This window comes from Piliocolobus tephrosceles, chromosome 15, assembly GCF_002776525.5.
Source record: "Piliocolobus tephrosceles isolate RC106 chromosome 15, ASM277652v3, whole genome shotgun sequence".
In the NCBI taxonomy this organism is placed as follows: Eukaryota; Metazoa; Chordata; class Mammalia; order Primates; family Cercopithecidae; genus Piliocolobus; species Piliocolobus tephrosceles.
Window position 1 is genome coordinate 63,669,149 of NC_045448.1, and position 23,376 is coordinate 63,692,524.

Here is a 23,376-nt window from a genome sequence, read left to right on the forward strand (position 1 = left end):
CATTTTTGCCTATATTATTTTATAAACATTCACTATAGAATTCCATGTCTGTTGCTAACAGTAAGATGTTGAGCAAAATGCATGCAGATACTGCCTTTCAGAAAGTTACAGCCTAATAGGCTGGGTGCAGTGGCTCATGTCTGTAATCCCAGCACTTTGGGGGACCAAGGTGGGCAGATCAGTTGAGCTCAGTAGTTCGAGACCAACCTGGATAACATGGTGAAACCTCATCTGTACTAAAAATGCAAAAATTAGCTGGGAGTGGTGGCACATGCCTGTAATCTCAGCTGCTTGGGAGGCTGAGGCAGGAGAAGTGCTTGAACCCGGAGGCGGAGGTTGCAGTGAGCCAAGATAGTGCCACTGCACTGCAGTCTGGGTGACAGAGTGAGACTCTGTCTCAAAAAAAAAAAAAAAAAAAAAAAAAAAAGTTACAGCCTAGTGAAGGAGATAATTAAACCAGAGTTAGAATAAAAAGTGACATTTATGGTGATAGGAAAAGTACAAGATGGTATGGAACTTCATAGAAGGGACAGTTATCTTAACAATGGCTTGTAGGTATTATCAGTTTGAAGCCTGGGATGAAGCCTGGACTGGGGATACCAATTAATGTCTTTCTGCTGCTGATTCCTGAGAGTTGATAAAAATGTCCCAGCAACTCAGGAGGCTGAGGTGGGAGGATGGTTTGAGATTGGGAGGTCAAGGCTGCAGTAAGCTGTGATCACACCACTGCACTCCAGTGTGGGTGACGGAGTGAGACACTGCATCAAGAAAAAAAAAGTTGTTAATTTTTTCTTTTGAAACAGAGTCTCACTCTGTTGCCCAGGCTGGAGTGTGGTGGCATGACCTTGGCTCACTGCAACCACTGCCTCCTGTGTTCAAATGATTCTTGTGTCTCAGCCTGCCGAGTAGCTGGGATTACAGGTGTTTACCACCACGCCAGCTAATATTTGTTTTTTGTTTTTTTCTTTTTAAGTAGAGACGGGTTTTCACCATGTTGGCCAGGCTGGTCTTGAATTTCTGGCCTCATGTGATCCACCCACCCCCCAAAGTGCTGGGATTACAGGTATGAACCACTAGTCCTGGCTGACAGAAAAAAAAAAAAAAAGCAATTTCTTATCTGTCCACTAAAAAAGTCTAAAAGCCAAGATAAATCCAGAGAAAACAAAAGAAATGGAGAAATAGTAGATTCTAGGTGTAAGACAGGGAATTTACAAGATGAGTCTGGGACATCTCATGCCATAAAAGTTAAGCTGCTGCCAAAGACTAATAGGGTTAAAAGGACACAGGAGCCAACACATACACACAACACACACACACACACACACACCCCCCAAACCCCAATGGATTAAAGACAAATGTGAAAGGTAAAATCTTTAATAAAAGGAGATTATCTGTATGAGATCGGAAATAAAGAAGGACATCTTAAACAAGATATAAAAGCATACCATAAAGGTATAATGGTGCATTCTTGTCTTTAATATAGTCAAAAATTTTTTTCATCAGCCACAAAGACAGGAAAGAGATAAGCAACAACATAGGAGGAGTTATTTGTAACACTGACAAAGGATTAGTTTCTAAAATATATAAAGACTACTGCAAATCAGTGAGAAAAAGCCAAAGAGCTCAGTGGAAAAATGAGTAAAACATAGGAATAGGCATTTCAAGGAAGAAGAAACAAGATCACAAGAAACATATGAAAAGATGTTCAACCTCATTATTAATCAGGCAAATACAAATTAAAACCTCAATAAGAAACCAATACACAGCTACTAGGGATGATAAACATTTAAAAACCTGAGTGTTTAAGTATTAGCAAGATGTGGAGAAATGGAAACTCTTATACTTGTTTAGTGGAAATATAAATTGGCAAAACTACTGTGGGAAATATTTGAATTATTTATTAAAATTAAAGGTGTGTGTTGCCTGTGACCAGAAATTTCACTCCTAAGTACATACCCTAGGAATATGTAGAAGAATGTTTATAGTTGCCCTGTTCATAATAGAGAAAGCTAGAATCAACATAAATGTCCATTCCCAGAAGAATGAATAAACTGAGTAGTGGATGAATAAGTTGTATTCAGTTGGTGAAATACTATAGGCAGTGAAAATGAATATACTTACATCTATACATGTCAGCATGGCTATATTCAAAAATAATATTTAGTGAAAAAAGTAACAGGAAGAATGCACTATGTTTCCACTTCTATAAAGTTCAGAAAGAAGTAAAACTAAACAAGTTGTTAAATGAGTTTGAGACCAACAATATAGCAAGACGCTGTCTCTACAAAAAGCCCAAAATTAACTAGGTATGGTGGCATGCACCCATGGTTCTAGCTACTCAGGGGGCTGAGGTAGGATGATTGCTTATGCACAGGAGTTTGAGGTTACAGTGAACTGTGTTCATGCCACTGCACTCCAGCCTGGGTGACAGAGTGAGACTCTTTCTCTTAAAAAAAAAAAAAAAAGATTTTATTTATGGAACTTGCCTCATATGGGAAAACCATAAAGACAAGCAAAGGAATGGTTAAGACAAAATTTAAGACTGAGAGTAGATGGAAGAAGAAATGTAATTGAGGAGGGGCACCCAGGGGACTTCAAAGGTACTGCTAATGTTAATGATTTTTCTCTCAATGGTGGGATGAAGGTGATTTTTATTTTGTTTTCTGGCTTTCCATATTTCTGTATATGTGGCTTTCAGAGAGGTGATGTCATGCAGGGGTTTCTCTAGGGTTGTGGTTCTTAACCAGGGATAACTTTTTACTATCTTCCTCCTCCAAGGAGACATTTGGCAATGTCTGGAGAGTTATTTGGTTGTCGTGACTGGGGTGGGGAAACTACTGGCATTCAGTAGACAGAGGTCAGGGATTGCTGCTAAACATCCTACAATGCACAGGACAGCCCAACAGCAAATAATTATTTGGCCCAAAATGTCAATAGCACCAAGGTTCAGAAACCCTGGTCTAAGGGCCAGACTCTTTGGGTATGAATTCCAGCTTCACACTTTACAAGCTGGGAGACAATGGGGAATTACTTAATCTCTGTGTCTCAGTATCATTGTTTATATGAAGCTAATAGTAGTATCTGTCTCATAGGTTTGTTGTGAGAATTAACTGAATCAAAACATAAGGTACTGAGTCCAGAACCAGACAAATAATAAGTACTTGATAGATACTAACAATAATGTTTTGTTATTATTTTTGTTGAATATATTCAATTGGTTGAGAAAAAAAGAGTTAAGATAAATATGTTGAAAAATATTTATTATAGCAATAGAAAATTATGCAAAGACACACATATGCACAAACCCTACTTTAAAATGTAGCATGTGGAAATTTCACATGAGAAGACCTTTGCAAGCAATAATGACGGCCTGTTATAATCTATATCTTATCTGTACATAATAGCAATTTCTAAATAAGAAATCAGAGCACTGAACATAAAGTGTGTATGAGTTAGTGCTAATCTGAATTTAAGCTATATTAGCAACTGACCTCAAAGTCTTCCGACAGATTACATTACAAAAACCATCCTGTACTTTAGTACACAAACTGGTATTTCCCTTGTTCTCTATAAAAACTCTTCCAGAAAGATCCTTGGGAAGTCAGTTTCTTGATTGGATTTCATGTACACTTGTTTATCCAAGTGGATGTGTCTGTAAAGTTGTGACAGGATGCTGTTTGCTTGTTTGTTTGCTTATTTCAAGACAGGGTCTCACTCAGTTGTTGCTCAGGGTGGAGTGCAGTGGTGTGATCTCAGCTCACTACAATCTCCAGCTTCTGGGCTCAAGTGATCTTCCCACCTTAGCCTCCTGAGTAGCTGTGACTACAGGTACACACTACTGTGCCCGGCTACTTTTTGTATTTTTAGTAGATATGGGGTTTTGCCATGTTGCCCCGGCTGGTCTCGAACTCCTGGGCTTACGCAATCCACCTTCCTTAGCTTTGCAAAGTACTTGGGTGTGAGCCACTGCACCTGGCCAGGATGTTGTTGTTGTTGTTGTTTTAAAACAAGTATTCTAAAAGAATAAGCTATTTAAAATATATACAATTTATGGTAAAGTTTCTTGAAGCTTTAGCTAATTAAACAAATTTTTAGGCATGTATATTCATCTGGCCAGGATGTTGTTGTTGTTGTTGTTGTTGTTTTAAAACAAGTATTCTAAAAAAATAAGCTATTTAAAATATATACAATTTATGGTAAAGTTTCTTGAAGCTGTAGCGAATTAAACAAATTTTTAGGCATGTATATTCAACTGTAATATGGCATAGTTCCCTCCAAGCAAATAAAGATTATTATTTTTATTTTTAATGCAGGTATGTCCAGAAAGAAGTAGATTGAAGCAATGATATTGATCATTACTATATATTGATCAATACTATCATACTATATAGTTCCATATAATTAGCAAAGTCCTACCACATTTGTGTTCACATTTTATGAATCATGGGATTCATAAAAATCCCGTGGAGTGTATGGCATTATTTCTATTTTAGGAATGAAGAAGTTGAGGCTTAGAGAGATGAAATGACTTGCCCAAAGTAATAATGCTAGAAATTGTGGGACTATCATTCAGACTCAAGTTTCACAATAAATCCTAGCCTTACTGAAATTGGTATAACAGGGAATTGCTATTTCCTCTCAAAATGAACTGAGATGTGATATCAGGGACAGACATGGAGAGGGGTTCAGAACTACTTGTTAGATGTGCTATTTTACATGCATTATTTATAAAAATTATATGTAAGTAATAAAATATTTTGAATAATTTAATCATTATTATACACCTTTTATTTTTAAATTTTTTACTTTGGATAATTTCAAACATATAACAAAGAGAGAATGACATTTGCAAGCTGCTATATTACCCGCTACCCAGTTTCATCAGTTATCAACTCCTGGCTATTCTTTTGTTTTTTTTCTGTGACACAGAGTCTTGCTCTGTCACCCAGGCTGGAGTGCAGTGGCATGATCTTGGCTCACTGCAATTTCTGCCTCCCAGGTTCAAGTAATTCTCATGCCTCAGCCTCCCAAGCAGCTGGGATTACAGGTGCAGCCGTGACACCTGGCTAATTTTTGTATTTTTAGTAGAGACGGGGTTTTGCCATGTTGGCCAGGCTAGTCTCAAACTCCTGACCTCAAGGCCAACTCCTGGTTACTCTTAATTCACCTATATCCCTTCTACTTTCTCCCTACTGAATTATTCTGAGTCAACTTGAAGATGTGTAATTTCATTTGTACATATTCTGTTATGCACAATTTTATTTTAAAATAGCTTTTAAATAATAATTACAACTTGGGAATACTGAAAAGCTGAATAGTTTTTTAGAAGCTGTTAGTATAGTTAATATAGACCAGTTAATGCAGTTAATGTAGTCCAGTTAATGTAGACCAATAGATAGCATTTCTTGAGTTCAAAATGATCATATACACTATGCTTTTCTCTTAGAATTTAAATGTCTAGTAATAAAAGGGGCAAGTGTTTTACCTGTTCTCTGCAGTCTTCTCTCAGTTCTCTGTCTAAAGTAAAAGATTAAAACATTAATTATATTAAAGATCTAATAAAGGACCTTAAGAAAAATTTTTTACAACATTAAAAACAGAAATGCTTAAAACAATAACAAATAAGTTAAAATGCTGAAAACACTAGAGAAATAAAAAAGCAAACCTTAACATAGTATGAAAGTACCAATCATTTTCATACATATGTGTATGGCTACTTTGTGTTACAGTATTTACTATGTATAGTATATACTATAGTATATACTAGCAGCATATCACTTGAGAGCTTATTAGAAATGCAGAGCCATAGGCTTCAGCCCAGATCTACTGAATCAGAATCAACTTTTTAACGAGATCTCCAAATTTATATATATTTATTTGTATGATCATTGAAATTTCACCTTTGTAATAATCAGGCAACTTGGTATTTTATATCAGTCACGAGCAGTCTTATACCGACTAGAAATGCTCAGAGTTTTCTTATTTTTATTAATTTACTGAAAGTTCTTACAAGCTATAACATAGTTTTTCTGTTATACTTTGAATACTTGGGTGTCTTGAATACCATTACCTTCTGCATTACAGGTATTAGTCATCAAAAATCCAGAACAGATGTCTTTTTCAAGTTCATTCCTTCTGTCAATTATTTGTCTGCAGTATAAGGGTGTTTTTAATTGGAAAAAGAATTAAAAAAGAAAATTTTAAGATTAAGTATAAGTTATAGATTTTAAAGTATTAAAATATTGTAAAATTTCTGGGTTAAAAAATGTAATTAAAAAATTTCTTTGGAAACTTTCAACAATATAGTAATCATTTAAATACCATTATATTTAAAAACATAGAAAGCCACTTTTAATTTTTCCACCATTAAATATTTTACAGGACATTTCAAAGAGCAGTTAAATTAAACTTTAACATACAAATAATGCATTTTACATATGAAGTTTTAAGAGAAACAATCATGGAAACCAAATATGCTCTGAACTCATGGTTATTAGAAAATTAAAATGAATGATAAAGTTTTATAAACTTGTAAAAGTAATTCACTTTTGATGTAGAAACTCCCCCGCCAAAACATAGCAAAAGAATAATATAAATATCCAGAACTGTTCTCTGGATATTTAGCTCCACTACTTATTATTATGTATCTTTTAAAAAATGAAACTGAGATAATGTGGTCTTATGAAATTTCATGTCATCATCTTTCACTTATTATATATTTTTTGTTTTAAAATTTTTACTGTTTATATGTTACAATTGACTTTCTTAAGGTATAGAGTTTTGTGAATGTTAACAGATGTTTAGATTCTTATTACCATTACAAACAATATAGAACAGTTTCATCATGCCAAAAAAACCTCCCTTATATACTTTATAGTCACACCCCCCTCAACTTATACACCCTGGCAACCACAGAAATGTTCTTCATAACTATAGTTTTGACTTTACGAATGTCATATAATTGGAATTATACCATGTAAACTTTTGTGACTGGCTTCTGTCATTCAGTATAATGCCCTGATATTCATCCAAGTTGTTAAATATGTATCAGTGGTTCACTGCTTTTTATTGCTGAGCCGTATTCCATTACAGATGCCTGTACCAGTTTATTTATTCACCTGTTGAAGGGCATTTTTCTCAGTTTTTGAAAATTATGAATAAAACTGCTACAAGCATTCATGTACAGATTGTTGCGTGAACCTGATTTTAGTTTTCTAGTGTAAATACTTAATGGGATTGTTGAATCATATGGTAAATACATGTTTAACTTTATAAGAAACTGCAAAACTGTTTCCCAGAAGAGTTGTACCATTTTATATTACATCTCATGCAACAATGAATGAGAGTTCAGTTACTTTGCATCATCCTTACCAGCACTTGAAATTGTCAGTATTTTAAAAAATTATTGAGATTCTAATAGGTATACAGAGGTATCTCATCATAGTTTTAATTTCAGTTTCCCAAAGAGCTAATGATATTAAATTTATTTGTTTGCTATTCATGTATTTTCTTATTGAAATGTTCATCCAAGTCTTTTGACCACTGTAATTGGGCTATTTGTTTTCTTACTGTTGAGCTTTGAGAGTTCTTTATATATTCTGGATACAACACCTTTGCTGGATATGTGACTTGCAAATATTTGCTCCCATCATACAGCTTGTCTTTTCAGAGTCCTAATAGTGCCTTCTGAGGAACAACAGTTGATGAAGTTACCAATTTTTAAAAAATGGATCATGCTTTTGGTGTCTAGTTGGAGAATTCTTTGTTAATCCCAGGTCACAAATATTTCCTCCTATGCTTTCTTCTAAAAGTTTGATAGTTTTACATTTTATATTTAGATCTATGATTTATTTTTAGTTAATTTTTGAGAGTAATGTATGAGGTTCAGTTTGAGATTCTTTGTGTGTCTGTGTGTTCATAGATGTCCATTGTGCCAATACCATTTGTTGAAAAACTATCCTTTCTCCATTGAATTACCTTTGTACTTTTGTCAAAAATCAGCTGGGCATATTTATATGGGTCTATTTCTGGGTTATATGTTCTGTTTCATTAATCTGTGTGCCTGTCCTTTTACTAATACCATAATTTCTTGATTAGTTATAGCTTTGGGGATGGCAAACCACAGTCCCTAGGCCAAATCCAGTTCATACATATTTTATTAAATAAAGTTTTATTGGAATACATTCAGTTTATATTATCTATGGCTGCTTCCTTGCTATGATGACAGAGTTAAGTAGTTGTGACACACTATGTGACCTGCAAAATCAAAAATCTTTACTAAATGACCCTTTACAGAAAATGTTTGTCAGCTCCTGCTTTAGCAAAAGTCCTAAGATCATGTTTGATTCTTCCAACATTATTTCCCTTTTACAAAATGTTTTTTGTTATTCTAGCTTCTTTGTCTCTTTGTATAAATTTTAAAATCAGCTTGTTGATATCTTTAAAAAATTCTTCTGGGATTTTGATCAGAATTTTATCAAATCTTTAGATTAATCAGAAATCTTTAGATCAGTCAGGAGACAGCTGACATCTTTACTATATTGAGTCTTCAAACCATAAACACGTCTCTCCATTTATTTATTTATTTATTTGACAGAGTCTCACTCTGTCGCTCAGGCTGGAGTGCAGTGGCAGGATCTTGCCTCACTGCAATCTCTGCCCCCCGGATTCCAGGGATACTCCTGCCTCAGCCTCCTGAGTAGCTGGGACTACAGGCACGTGCCACCGCACCTGGCTAATTTTTTTTATTTTGTATTTTTAATAGAGACAGGGTTTCACCATGTTGCCCAGGCTGGTCTCAAACTCCTGACCTCAGGTGATCTGCCCGCCTTGGCCTCCCAAAGTGCTGAGATTACAGGCATGAGCCACCATGCCCGGCCCATTTATTTTAATCTTCTTAAGTTTTTAGCATACAGATGGAATGTTTTGTTAGATTTATAATATTTCATTTATTTTGGAGCTACTGTAATTTAAAAGGCCTTTTTGGTTTTCAATTGTACATTACTAGTATATAGAAATATCATTGGGCCGGGGTGGTGGCTCATGCCTGTAATCCCAGCACTTTGGGCGGCTGAGGCAGGCAGATTGCCTGAGGTCAGGAGTTCGAGACCAGTCTGGCCAACATGGTAAAACCCCATCTCTATTAAAAATACAAAAAAATTAGACGGGTGTGGTGGCATGCACCTGTAATCCCACCTACTAGAGAGGCTGAGGCAGGGGAATTGCTTGAATCAGGGAGGTGGAGGTTGCAGTGAGCCAAGGTCGTGCCATTGCACTCTAGCCTGGGCGACAGAGTGAGATTCTGTCTCAAAAAAAAAAAAAAAAAAAAAAAAAGAAATACAATTGATTTTTATGTGTATATCTTGTGACCTTGCTAAATGCACAACTAGTTGTAGGAACCTTTTGGTCTGCAAAAAGGTATGGTTTCATTTCTTGTTTAGTGCAGTGTTGCATAAGAGTGGTAAAAGTGGACATTTTTACCATGTTTCCAATCTTACAAGGAAAACATTCAGTCTTTCTCTATCAAGTAGGATAATAGCTATAGTATTCTTTTTTTCCTTCTTGGTAGAAACTCTCTATAGTTTGAGGAAGCCCCCTTCTACTCCTAGTTTTCTGTTTTTTTTTTTTTTTAAATCATGAATGGGTATGGAATTTTGTCAGGCAACATGCTTTTTATATCAGTTGATTTGATCAGTTGATTTTTCTGATTTATACTTTTAAAATTGTGGATTCCATTAATTTTTGAATATTGAATATGCTGTGCATTCCCAAGATAAATCCCACTTAATTCTGGTATATTATTATTTTTATATATTGCTAAATTCTTAATTCTTGTTGAGGATTTTTACTTCTATATTTATGAGAGACAGTAGTCTATAGTTTTTTTGTACTGTCTTTTTTTTTTTTTCTTTTTTAAAAAATTCCGTGGGACTGCTTGGTGTCTTTTTTTGTACTGTCTTTGGGTAGTAGCCTCAAAATGAGCTGGGGTGTGTTGAGTCATCATCTTATATTTTCTGAAAGAAATGTACACAATTGATAGTATATTTTTCTCTCAACGAATTCACCAGTGAAACCATAGGGACCTGGAGATATCTTTTACAGAGTTTTTTGTTTTGTTTTAAACTACAAATTTAATTCCTTTAATAGCCATAGGATTCAGATGATCTCTTTCATTTTCTGCCAGTTTGGCAGTTTGTGGCTTTCAAGGAATTATTCCATTCAAACTATGTTGTTAAGCTTATTTGCATACAGTAGTTCATGACATTATTTTTTATCTACTTAATGTCGGTAAAGTTTAAGACAATATACCCTCTTTTATTCCTGATATCAATAATCTATGTCTTCTTTTTCTCTTTGTCTGACTAGAGTTTTATCAATGTTGTTGATCTTTTCAAACAGGCTTTTGACTTCATTAATTTTTCTGTTTTCAACTTCAATAATATATGCTCTTTATTATTTCCTTTCTTCTGCTTCCTTTGAGTTTACTTTGCTTTTCTTTTCTTTTTTTTTTTTTTTTTTTTTTTTTTTGAGACGGAGTCTTGCTCTGTCGCCCGGGCTGGAGTGCAGTGGCCGGATCTCAGCTCACTGCAAGCTCCACCTCCCGGGTTTACGCCATTCTCCTGCCTCAGCCTCCGGAGTAGCTGGGACTACAGGCGCCCGCCACCTCGCCCAGCTAGTTTTTTGTATTTTTTAGTAGAGACGGGGTTTCACAGTGTTAGCCAGGATGGTCTCGATCTCCTGACCTCGTGATCCACCCGTCTCGGCCTCCCAAAGTGCTGGGATTACAGGCTTGAGCCACCGCGCCCGGCCTGAGTTTACTTTGCTTTTCTTCCTCTAGTCCCTTTAGATGGAAGTTGAGATTGTTGACTGAGGCATTTCTTCTTTTCTAATATAAGCATTTAATTGAATAAAATTCTTATTTTAAGCTGTGATTTTTTTATCCAGTTTATAATCTTTTCTGATTTCATTAAGACCACCTCTTTGACCTAGGGATTATTTAGAAGTGTGTTAATTTCTAAGTGTTTGGAGAATTTTCTCTATTTCTGTTATTTATTTCTAATCTATTCCCATTATAGTCAGAGGACATACTTTGTGTATTCTTTTAGGTTTGTTTTATGATGCAGGATATGGTTCGTCTTGGTAAATGTTCACATACACTGCAAAAGGATGTGTGTTCTACTGTTGTTGGGTGGAATGGTTTTCTGTCACTAGTTCTATCAGTTGTTGAGAAAGGACTGATGCAGTCTACAAATGCAAATGTAGATTTGTCTGTTCCCATTGTGATCTCTATCATTTTTTCTTATATATTATGTCATTCTCTTGTCAGATGCAAACACATTTAGAATTGTTATGCTTTCTTGATAAATTGACTTTTATCATCTTTTCCTTCTTTCCTAGTGTCCCAAGTTTCCCTCTGGTACCATTTACCTTATGTCTCAAGAACTTCCTTTAGTAATTCTTTAATAACAAATCTACTGGAAACATATTTGCTTAGTTTTCCTTCACCAAATTTGAAGTTTTCAGGTATTCTTTGTATATATATTTTTTCAGCATTGCGTTCTTTATCCTCTCCATCTAGGGCTCTGACGTCATGAATGTTAGACCTTTTGGCATTGCCTCACAGGTCCCTCGGTTCATTTAAAAAAAAATATATGTTTTCTTTGTCGTTCAGTGGATACTTTTGATTGATGTGTCTTCAAGTTCATTGACTTTCCTGTGTTACTTCTATTATCAAACCTATCAATGAGTTAAAAAATTTTGTGGGGGCCAGGCATGGTGGCTCATGCCTGTAATCCCAGCACTCTGGCAGGCTGAGGTGGTTGGATCATTTGAGTTCAGGAGTTCGAGACCAAACATGGTAAAACCTCATCTCTACAAAAAAAAAAAAAAGCAAAAATTAGCAGGGCATGGTGGCATGCACCTGTAGTCCCATCTCCTTGGGTGGCTGAGGCGGGAGGGTCGCTTGAGACCAGGAGGTTAAGACTGCAGTGAGCTGTGATTGCTCCATTGCAATCTAGCCTGTGAGAGAGAATGAGACCCTGTCTCAAAAAAAACTTTTTTTTTTTTTTGGTTAATTTACTTTTGAATTCTTTGTTTCTTCTTTGTACCTTCTATTTCTTTTCGATACTTGTTTTTGTTGTTGTTGTTGTTGGTTGTTTTTTTTTAAAGAGATGAGGTCTCACTAGTTGCCTAGGCTACCCTCCAACTCCTGGGCTGAAGTGATCTTCCTGCCTCAGTCTCCCAAGTAGCTGAGACTACAGGTGCATGCCACCATGCCTGGCTGGTTTCAGTAATTTTAATGATTGTTGGAGCTCCTTAAAGTTTGTCAGATAATTCCAACATTTGTCATCTCAGCGTTATTGTCTTTTGATAGTCTTCTCTCATGTGAGTTGAGATTTTCTTGCCACTTTATATATCAACTAATTTTTGGTATCCTGGACATTTTGAATATTTTAAGACTTGGTCTTGTTAAAATTCTGTGATGAATGTTATTTTTGTTTTAGCAAGCACTTATTATGTTTAGCTTCAAGTTACAGTGTTCCTCTGTGAGCTATGGTATGTCAGTTTACTTTTCAAAGCCTCTTTGCAGGGCTGTTTGTTGTGCTATTTCGTGATATTTGCAGTGTTCTCAGTGTGTGTACCATCCAGCAGCAAACATATAACCTGGGTGATAGTTTATCTATCAGTTTAGATCTCAAAGTCTTTTATATACTGTTTAGAATCAGATCCACACATGCATACCTTGGGGTAAGCCCCCAAGTTTATAAACAATTTAATGGGGTTGTTTTCACAAGCTTTCATGTCTACAATCTCCTTTGGTGCTTTCTGGATCCAGGAAGCTGCATCTTTTGTTACCTTATGCTTCCATGTACCTCCATGGTTGCACTTGACTCTAGGCCCAACTGGTGGTGAACTAAAGGAAAAGACACTAGTAAACTCGCCACAGGTTCAGAGGCACCTCAAGTTCTTTTCTTCTTCCTCATTTCTTCTGTATTATTTACTTTTCAGAGTCCCCAAATAGCTGCTCCAATATATTCTACCTAGGATTTTTAGCTGCATGCAATGGGTGAGACAGGAGGAATGTGCTTACTTCATCTTACCTAGAACCAGAACCTGATAATCATGATTTTAAGTGAGTATATAGTATCTGTTATTTAGATATACTGTAATTTAGTCATTAATTCGCCATATATATTTTTAGGTCATTCACTCATATAATAACAATGCGATTAACATTTTTATGTTTATATTACAAAAATGAAATTTAAAGTTATAGCATTTTTAGGCTTTTGTTATATATATTGCTAAAATTAGTTTCTGAAAGATTGATGCTGATTTACAAATTTGACCATCAAAAAGAATATTAACCACAATTGATTAAAACACATCAAATGATATTTCAAAATCCATATGAACCTCCCCTCCCCTACTACCCAAAATAGTGGCCACTACTGGGGGTTACTGGGTTAATTTATTATCCTAAAAACTGATAAATCTAGGGAGGTTATCAAGCATTTACTCTGCCTTTCGAGGTAATTGAATCGTCGATAAGGAAACTTTTGTTATGTAGAGAAGTACTCAAACTTACAAATGCAGAAGGAGTTACAAAATTAGAAAATCATCATTTCACAACCCCTAATAAAATAATCTAGGCAATGTTTATCAGTGATTTCAAAAACATCAGGTGAAAGGTTGATGGGGAAGTTTATAATGGAGAATTCCATTAATCAGTCTTTGTTTCCCTAAAAGACATTATATACCTCATGTTGTGATGTAATAAGAAGCCTACAGCACCATCTACTATATATTACTTGGGACACAAAGCAACAATTTCCCCAAATTTGCTTATAGAACCATCAGTAAGAAAACAAAATAATAAAAATGTATAAATATAGGGGATTTGCAGATGACATGTTCTCTTCTTCCTTGTTCCAGATATGCAGTGTATCTCTGGGAGGAAGCATACAAAGCTTGATGTACCTTGAACCATAGTTAATAGATATGGTCTGTAAGGAAAGTATTACATGATGGTGTGAAAGTGTGTCAGGGCATACTTAAGGAATTTTCTGGGGCTCTGTCATATCTGCGGAAGGCAGTTCAGTACCCTTGTCTAGCTCTATTTTCAGTTGTGCATGAAACAGCAAGACAAAAGCATCTATTATTTACTTATAATTTTTGCATGTATATATACGCGACACCATATTCCTTATGTTGCTTTTCACTTTCCATAATTCCCTCTCTGAAAGTTTTAATTTCTTAACCTTTTTGTAACTCCTCCTTGACACAGAAAGGTATATGAACCTAGATTCAAAGAATATGGCACAGAGATAATAGACTCAAAGGAATAGTGAAAAATAGTAAAAGCAGATAGACATTTCTGGCTGTTCTGCAATAGCAGTATTTCATGATTCTGAAACACATATTTCAATATTTCATTATTCACTAACAAAGCTGCAGGAGGTCCATATCTGAGGCTGCTTTCAGAAAGTAAAATAAAAAAAAGTCCCTTAAAGTGAATCAATTTAAAATGGGGTTGAAAATCATAGTAAATGGTGACAATGTAATTTGACTAAAAATAAGAGGTAAAAATATATAGATAAGCTTATTTTATCTTGTATTAATAAAATATTATGTTACAATTTCAACTGTTCATAAATTCATTTTTTTTTCTTTTTTTTTTGGACGTGGAGTCTTGCACTGTTGCCCAGGCTGGAGTGCAATGGCATGATCTTGATTCACTGCAACCTCCACCTCCTGTGTTCAAGCGGTTCTCCTGCCTCAGCCTCCTGAGTAGCTGGGACTACAGGCGTGTGCCACCACACTCAGATAATTTTTGTATTTTTATTTTTAGTAGAGATGGGGTTTCACCATGTTGGCCAGGCTGGTCTTGAACTCCTGACCTCAAGTGATCTGCCTGCCTCAGCCTCCCAAAATGCTGGGATTATAGGCATGAGCTGCTGTGCCCAGCCATCTGTGCATAAATTCTTAGATGGAACAAAGAGTCAGTTTGATTTGGAGAGTGGGGAATGGTTCTACTTTTTCAGACCAAATTGTCTTACAGTATGATATGGCATGTTTGACTTCATATTCAGCTTGCACAGCATACACAAGTTCAGAAAGAGGGCCATTTTTTTTTCAAAAAATATTTGAGGACTTAATTTTTATGAGGGATTCTGTTAATACTTTGATAAATTCATCTGCAGTTTTATTATTATTGTTGAATTTCTCTTTTTAAGTTAATTGGTCTCAGTGCCTTTTCCTGATTTACCAATAGTTTTACATGAGATCTGAACATTTCTCTTAACATCTCTTTCATTGACTTCATGAAATATTGTTTTTGCAAGAATTTTAGTAGTTTTAAAATATGTTTGTATTGCTGTGTTGGGTATTTAAAGAGCTGACAGTCAGTGAAAATACTGATCAACTAATATTTCATAGGTGGAGATAAATGCTAGTCTTCACTGGGGAGGGATATTTGAATGGGGAGAGGACTGAGTTTACAAGTAGTTAACTTATTATTAAAAATTTCATGTTATAAGGACTATTGTTTTATGTAAACTCGTAACTACAGGGTCTCAGATAATGAATATTTGGGTAAATACGAACCCCTATAGCTAAAAAGTTTTATCTTTGAATGCAACTTATGAAGTTTGAATGCTCTGAGCTTTGTGGGATAAAAGTACTATGCAAATAGTAAATGTCACATGAAGTCCACTAAAAAAGGTTAAGGATTTCAAAACTTGTAATATAGATAAGGCTTTATACATGAAATTATACCTCATTTGACTTAGTTACTAAAAATAAAATGAAACATTCCAAGTGAAAACACTTCTTAAAATACATAAAATTTGGTGCTTTAGATTTTCTAAGGTTTTCATTTGTCTAGTTCTGGTGCTGGAGAACTAACTGCAGTTCCATAAAAGAGCTGTACATCTATAAAGCAACTCATTTCCTTCCAGCTTTTCTTGAGACATATTAAAGCCACAATAAAATATAACTTCTCCTTCTCAATAAGCTTTAGTGGATCAGAAAAAGAAACTAAGAAAATAGGCCAGATTAAGCTGGAGAGAAAATGGAAATCTTTTTGTTCTTCAACTCCCATTGTCTTTCTCACATTATCAGTTTTCTTAAAGATAGCTATAGAGTCATTGAAAACGTGTAAACATCTTTAGATGGCCAAATTGATTATACCCTTTCATTTTTATGTTTTAAAAGAGCTTAAGATTATCTTCTTTGAAAAGATGTTTAAAATTAGACACATTTAATCATATACCAAGGCTTAGAAAAGGATATCTCTAGTGAGTTTCTGGTTTTATAGGCAGCAAACATAAAACACCTCATGGGCACAATATGAACTTACAGTTTTATGTAATATACATTAAAGCTACCTTAAGAGCTCAACACACTGGAAATGCTTAGTATATTCTACATTTATTTCAGTTTAAGATACAGAAATGGACTTCCTAGACATACGCCATATGTTCTTCTCTCATGCCAAGTTAACAAGAATTAAAAGACTGAGATGAATAAACAAGGTCAACTTAGGCTGAGCCAAATTAGACAACAGAATAATTGTCAGATTTACTGTTGGCAGGGACAGTTTGTTTTGAGCCAATCTTCATGAATTATAGGCTGTAATTTTTTTTTTTTTTTCTGGTAAATCTACTGCCAGGCATTCTGTTGACAATTTCTTTGTTTTGTAAACACTGAAAATTTTCATCCATTATATTGTTTATAGGCACACACCAGGATTCTGAATAGATGAGTATTTTTGGTTTGTTCCAACTTAAAGGAAAACTGCTTAGACATGAATCAAATAAAATCACGCCAAAATTTAACAACTTTTAACAAGATAGTATTTCATTTGGAGTTTCTTATGTATGAATTCAATACTGGTTCATTATAATAGCAGGAAACCAACCAATATTGTAGTTAATTTCTAACTGTAAATATCAAAGTAGATATATTTACTACAATACAAGGTTTATTTGTTCTATAATAAATAACTTTAGACCTTGGAAAGGATAATGTAATACAAATGAGAAAATTGAGGCAACCAGAGAAGTTGACTTATTTGAAATGTAAGAACTAGTTTAGGGCTGTACCTAATCTAATTATTTTTAATTTAGTCCTAGGAACATCCATTTTGTTTATACACTGTCTGACATGGTTTAGATCTGTGTCCTCACCAAATCAAATTTGACATATGTCAAATTGTAATCCCCAGAGTTGGAGGTGGGACCTGGTGGGAGGTGACTGGATCGTAGGAGTGGTTTCTCATGAATGACCTAGCACTGTCCCCTTGGTGCTGTTCTTGTGATAGCAAGTAAGTTCTCATGAGATGTGGTGGTTTACAAGTGTGTGGCACCTCCTCCCAAACCCCTCTATTCCTCCTGCTCTGACCATGTGAAGTACTGGCTCCCCCTTTGCCTTCTGCCATGATTGTAAGTTTCCTGAGGCCTCCCCAGAAACCGAATAGATGCTAGTATCATGCCTCCTGTACAGTCTGAGGAACAGTGAGCCAATTAAACCTCTTTTCTTTATAAATTACCCAGTCTCAGGTATTTCTTTATAAGAATGCGAGGTCAGACCAATATAATGTTTAAGGTTTTAATTTGTTACACACAAATGTGTATGTATAAAGATATAATTTATAACAAAGGATCTAGAGAGAGGAATGGAGCAATACAGGAGCAAAGGTTTTGTATACTATTGTTGTTAAATTTATATTAAAACAAACTAAATGGTTATAAATTAAGATTTATAATCATCAGGTAAACCACAAAGAAAAAGCCTCCAAAGAAACTACAAGGATATTAAAATACCTACTTAACACAAGAGAAGGCAGTAAGTGAGGAATAAAGGAATAAAAAGCTACAAGAGATGTAGAAAATGACAGCAAAATGACTGATGTGAATGCTGACTTATTAGTAATTACATTAATAATAAATGGATTAAATCCTCCAATTAAAAGGCAGAGATAGGAACAATGAATTTAAAAATAATCACTTTTGAATCTTTTAAGATATGTGACAGTATGTAAGAGACAAAGTGAGAAACTTTAAAAGAGAATTTAAAAAAATATTGTTTTTCTTATGTAAAGTAAGTGTCCCTCAATTCCTGTTGTGTTTTAGTCAGGAATGGGAGCTGAATTTTGTCAAAGGCTTTTTCAACATCTATATAAATAATTGTATGATTTTTATCAACCTTAGATCTATTTATATGGTATATGATATTTCAGGGATTTGCTAACACTAAAACAACCTTGTATTTTCGGGGTGGATCCAAGTGTTGGATTTTTTTCACTAATATTTTACTTAATATTTTTTACATGGATGATATTGGCTTGTCATTTTTCTGTGGAAAAGTTTTTTCTTTCTTTTCAGTGCTTTGGAATAATTTATACAGCATTGGGAATATCTGATCTTTGAAGGTTTGGTAGAATTCTAGCCGGTCATCTGGGCCTTTTGCTCTTTTACAGGGTAATTTCTTAATAACCTTGTCTATTTCTTTTATGAAAACTGGTGTGCTTCAGATTTCTAAATTCAATGGCGGACACTTTTGGCAATCTGTATTTAACTGGTATATTATCTATTGTTTTCTAAGTTTTCAAATTCATTTGCACAGAAATTTGCAAAGTAGTCTGTTATGATTAAAAAGAAAAAACCCTGTCTTGTTTAAATAGTTAATTTCTCCCTCCTTCCTTCTGCCATTTCTTATTTTGTATGTTTGGGTTTTCTCTCTCTTTTTTTGATCAAGCTGGTCTATTTTGTTGTTTCAAAAACATTTGGATTTGATATCTTAATTACATCTACGGTTTTTTGTTTGTTTTGTTTTTTGTCTTCTACCTGAGGTGTCGGTAATCTATGGCTTATGGACTGGTTGCCTGTTTCTGTAAATAAAGTTTTTTGTTTTGCTTTGGAAATTTTTTTTTTTATTTTAATTTTAACTTTTTTATTTTGAGACAGAGTGTTGCTCTGTCGCCCAGGCTGGAGTACAATGGAGCAGTCTAGGCTCAGTGCAACCTCTGCCTCTTGGGTCCAAGCAATTTTCCTGCCTCAGCCTCCCAAAGTAGCTGGGATGACAGGTGTGTGCCACCACCCCCAGCTAATTTTTGTATTTTTAGTAGAGACGGGGTTTCACCACGTTGGCCAGGCTGGTCTCAAACTTGACCCTGACCTCGTGATTTGCCTGCCTCAGCCTCCCAAAGTGCTGGGATTACAGGAATGAGCCACCGCGCCTGGCTAATTTTTAATTTGATGGATACATAGTAGGTGTATACATTTACGGGGTACATGAAATTTTGAGACAGCGTCTTGCTTTGTCACCCAGGCTGGAGTGCAGGGGCGCAATCAGCTCACTGAAACTTCTGCCTCCCGGGTTTCAGTGTGTCATGTCTCAGCCTTCCTGAGGTGTGTGTCACCACGACTGGCTAAATTTTTTGCATTTTTAGTAGAGATAGGGTTTTGCCGTGTTTGCCGAACTGGTCTCGAACTCCTGGCCTCAAGTGATCCACCTTCCTCAGTCTCCCTAAATGCTGGGATTACAGGCATTAGCCACCATGCCTGGCTGTACATGAGATATTTTGATATAGGTATACAATGTGTGTAATAAGCACATCAGGGCAAATGAGGTATCCATCACCTAAAGCATTTATCATTTCCTTGTGTTACAAACATTCCAGTTATACTCATTTATTTTTATTAAAATATACAATAAATTACTGTTGACTGTAATTACCCTGTTGTGCTATCAAATACTAGATCTCACTCATTCTATCTGACTGCATTTTTGTACCCATTAACCATCCCCGCCACCATCAATTACCTTTCACAGCCTCTGGTAACCACTATTATATTCACTATCTCTATGAGTTCAAGTGTTTTAATTTTTAGCTTCCCACAGATGAGTGAGAACATGTGAAGTTTGTCATTTTGTGCCTGGCTTATTTCACTTAACATAATGTTTTCCAGTTCCATGTAAATAAAGTTTTATTGGACCACAGCCACATCCATTCATTTATGTATTGTCTATGACTGTTTTTGTGCTACAACAGAGTTAAATAGTTGCAGCAGAGAACATATGGTCCATCAGCCTAAAATATTTACACTGAAGCCATTTAGGAAAAAAGTTTGCCAATCCCTTCTCTGCCTCATTAATTTCTGGTTTTATCTTTATTATTTCTTTCCTTGTGCTTTATTTTGGTTTAGTTTCTTGTTATTTTTTAAAGCTTTTGAGTTAGAATTGTTCTCTTTTTATATTTTTTTTTCCTTGTAAAAGTGCTTAGTGGTATCAATTTTCCTCTGATTATTATTTAAATACATCCCATATATTCTGATATGTAGTGTTTTATTATAATTACTTCTTAGAAATTTCATGTTGTATTTCTTCTTTCATCCAAAAGTTGTTTAATAAAAAGTCTTAAAATTTCTACAAGGAAGGGCATGTTGGTTCTTGTTAAACATTGCTGGTTTTGTTACATTGTGGATGGAGAGTGTTTGTAATATTTAGTGAAATTAATGATATATTTTGGCAAGTAACATACTTTTTTTGTAAATAGTCCATGAATTCTTAGGAAGAAAACTTATTCTCTTATCAAGGAATAGAATTTGATGAATATTCATAATATCTACATTATTATGTTTAGGTATTATTTCTTGTTACTTTTTGCCTACTTGATCTATTCTGTAGTAAGCATAGTGAGTTAGGCTGGGTGTGGTGGCTCACGCCTATAATCCCAGCACTTTGGGAGGCCAAGGCAGGTGGATCACTTGAACCCAGAAGTTCAAGACTAGCCTCGGCAACATGGCAAAACCCCATCTCTGCAAAAAATACAAAAAATTAGCTGCATGTGGTAACACATGCCTGTAGTCCCAGCCACCCAGGAGGCTGAGATGGATCACCTGAGCCCAGGAGGTCAAGACTGTGGTGAGCCATGATCATGCCACTGCACTTGAGGCTGGGCAAGAGTGAGACCCTGCCAAAAAAAAAGTAAGTTAAAATCTCCTATTATTCATATCTCTCTATATCTCCTTGCATCTTTTATAGATTTTCCTTTATAAAGGTGGCTTCTATATTATTTGTTGTACAAATATTCTTAAGTGTTTTATCTTTGTAAAATTTGCATTAATTTCTTTGTTGGATTTTATGCTTTTGGGCTTGAATTCTGTAATTGGTATGGTTACTATTGGTTTATTATTTTCATTTGCCTGAATATCTTTTCCCATTCCTTTATTTTTACCCTTTCTGAATCATTTTATTTAGATGTATGTCTTTCTTGCAGTACATAGCTGGATCTTGCTTTATGAGCACATTGAAAATCTTTCTTTTTTAATAGGTGAGGTGAGTCCATTTACATTAATTGATATGACTGATATGCTAGGTTTCAACTCTTTTAATAATATTTTATAATTTTGTGAATTTTGATATATTTGCTATGTTTCTTTCTGACGTGTGTGTTTCCTTTCTTCTCACTTATTTATCACTTAAGCCCAGGAGTTCTGGGCTGCAGAATGCCCATTGGGTGCCACACTAAGTTTGGCATCAACATGGTGACCTCCTGGGAGCTGAGGACCACCAGGTTGCCTAAGGGGGGGTCAACTGGGCCAGGCTGGAAACAGAGTGGGTCAATCAGTAGTGGGATTGTGTCTGTGAATAACCATTGTACTCTAGCCTGGGCAATACAGTGAGACTCCATCTCTTAAAAAATATAAATAAAAGTAAATGGTAGGTAGTAAAGTTTGTGGTTTTGTTTTAGAGGTTACCTTTGTACTTATATCTTTTCTAATGCCCTTAGTCTCTTCTTTTCTTAGTTAACTTTTATTATGTGGCATATGAGTTTTTATTGTATCTTTTAACTCCCACCTATTGGCTACACAACAATCAGTGAGCTTATTCTATCTTACTCTTTCACTCACTGTTCCACTCCCATTTTCTAAAGCTGTATTACTTCTACTTAATCACAACATACAGTATTTGTATATGGGTCTTCCACCCCTTTTATCTTCTGTCTACATTTATATTTATTAAAATACAGTCAGTCCTTGTACTGACACTTTCTTACTTATCTTATGGTTAGATGAAACTCTTCCTCTAGTATTCCTCAAGAAAGGTTCCTGGGTACAGAATTCCCTATATTGAAAACTGTTTCTTTTAGCGTTCATACTTGAAGGAGATCATGGATGACTATACTATCCTTGGTTCACACTTTTAGTCACTGAGTTTTTGAAAACTGTAGTTCTGCTTTTGCCTTGCCTTATATTTTATTTTTTTGAAAAGTTTGATACTTGTTTGAAAAGTTCAATACTTTTTTCCTGAAAGTGCACTTTGGGTGTCTGAGAAAAATTAGAACCATCAGCTCCAAGAAATATCCTAGCTATACTCTTATATTTCAATGATTAAATGTTTAGGACCTTCTGGTAAAAAGATCAAATAACTTACATAAGCAAAAGTACATGAATACATTTTGCAACATTCTCTTGGATTTTTAGTATCGAGTATTCTGTTACATTGTTTTATTTTTTCGTTTTCATGGAATCCAATTTAACAAGTGCTGTTGCTTCTTTGTCTTATCTCCCATTCCATTACTTTGTCTTTTTACTTCTCATTTTCTTTTGTTTTATGACATTTTCAATGTTTTTAATTAAGTTTTATAATGAGTTTATTCTCATTTGGGTACCCTGTAACTTATTTTTCATTTTTGGATAATATTATGCTTTTTTTTTTTTTCATTTATTTGTTTCAGTGGACTTTTTTGTTTTGGTTTTTGTTTGAGACAGGATATCACTCTGCAACCCAGGCTGGAGTGCACTGGCATAATCAGGACTCATTGAAGCCTTAATGTTCAGGGCCCCAAGCAGTCCTCCCACCTCAGTCTCCCAAGTAGCTGGGACTGCAGGCATGGACCACCATGCCAGGCTAATTTTTTTTTTCTTTTTTTAATAGAGATGAGGTCTCGCTATGTTGCCCAGGCTGGTCTTGAGCCCTTGGGCTCAAGGGATCCCCCGACCTTGGCCTCCCAAAGTGTTGGGATTACAGGTGCAAGCCACCACACCGGCCAGTTTTCTTGGTGTCTTTTTCTATCCCTCCCTCCTTCTCTCCTGTCCATTTCTATTTTTCATTTTTGCCTTTTTCTTTTTTTCTTCTTTTTCTTTTCTTTTTTTTTTTTTTTTTTGAGACGGAGTCTCACTCTGTCACCCAGGCTGGAGTGCAATGATGCGACCTCAGTTCACTGCAACCTCTTCCGCCCGGGTTCAAGCGATTCCCCTGCCTCAGCCTCCCAAGGAGCTGGGACTACAGACATGTGCCATCACGCCAGGCTAATTTTTGTATTTTTAGTAGAGATGGGGTTTCACCATGTTGGCCAGGCTAGTCTTG

The 23,376-nt window shown here is 35.3% G+C and overlaps 1 protein-coding gene across 6 annotated transcripts in view; it reads right to left on the minus strand.

Annotated features, from left to right (window-relative positions):
* Positions 1-23,376, minus strand: part of WDPCP (WD repeat containing planar cell polarity effector) — a 489,966-nt gene that overhangs the window by 24,004 nt on the left and 442,586 nt on the right. For all 6 annotated transcript variants that reach the window (XR_002734119.3, XM_023224126.2, XM_023224123.2 and 3 more), the window contains 2 exons: positions 6,071-6,150; positions 5,486-5,517 (listed from right to left, as the gene is read on the minus strand). Coding sequence is in view for 5 of the 6 variants with exons in the window: in XM_023224126.2 (XP_023079894.1) it covers positions 5,486-5,517; positions 6,071-6,150 (112 nt within the window). In the remaining variant the exon portion in view is untranslated. The remainder of the gene's footprint in view (positions 1-5,485; positions 5,518-6,070; positions 6,151-23,376) is intronic.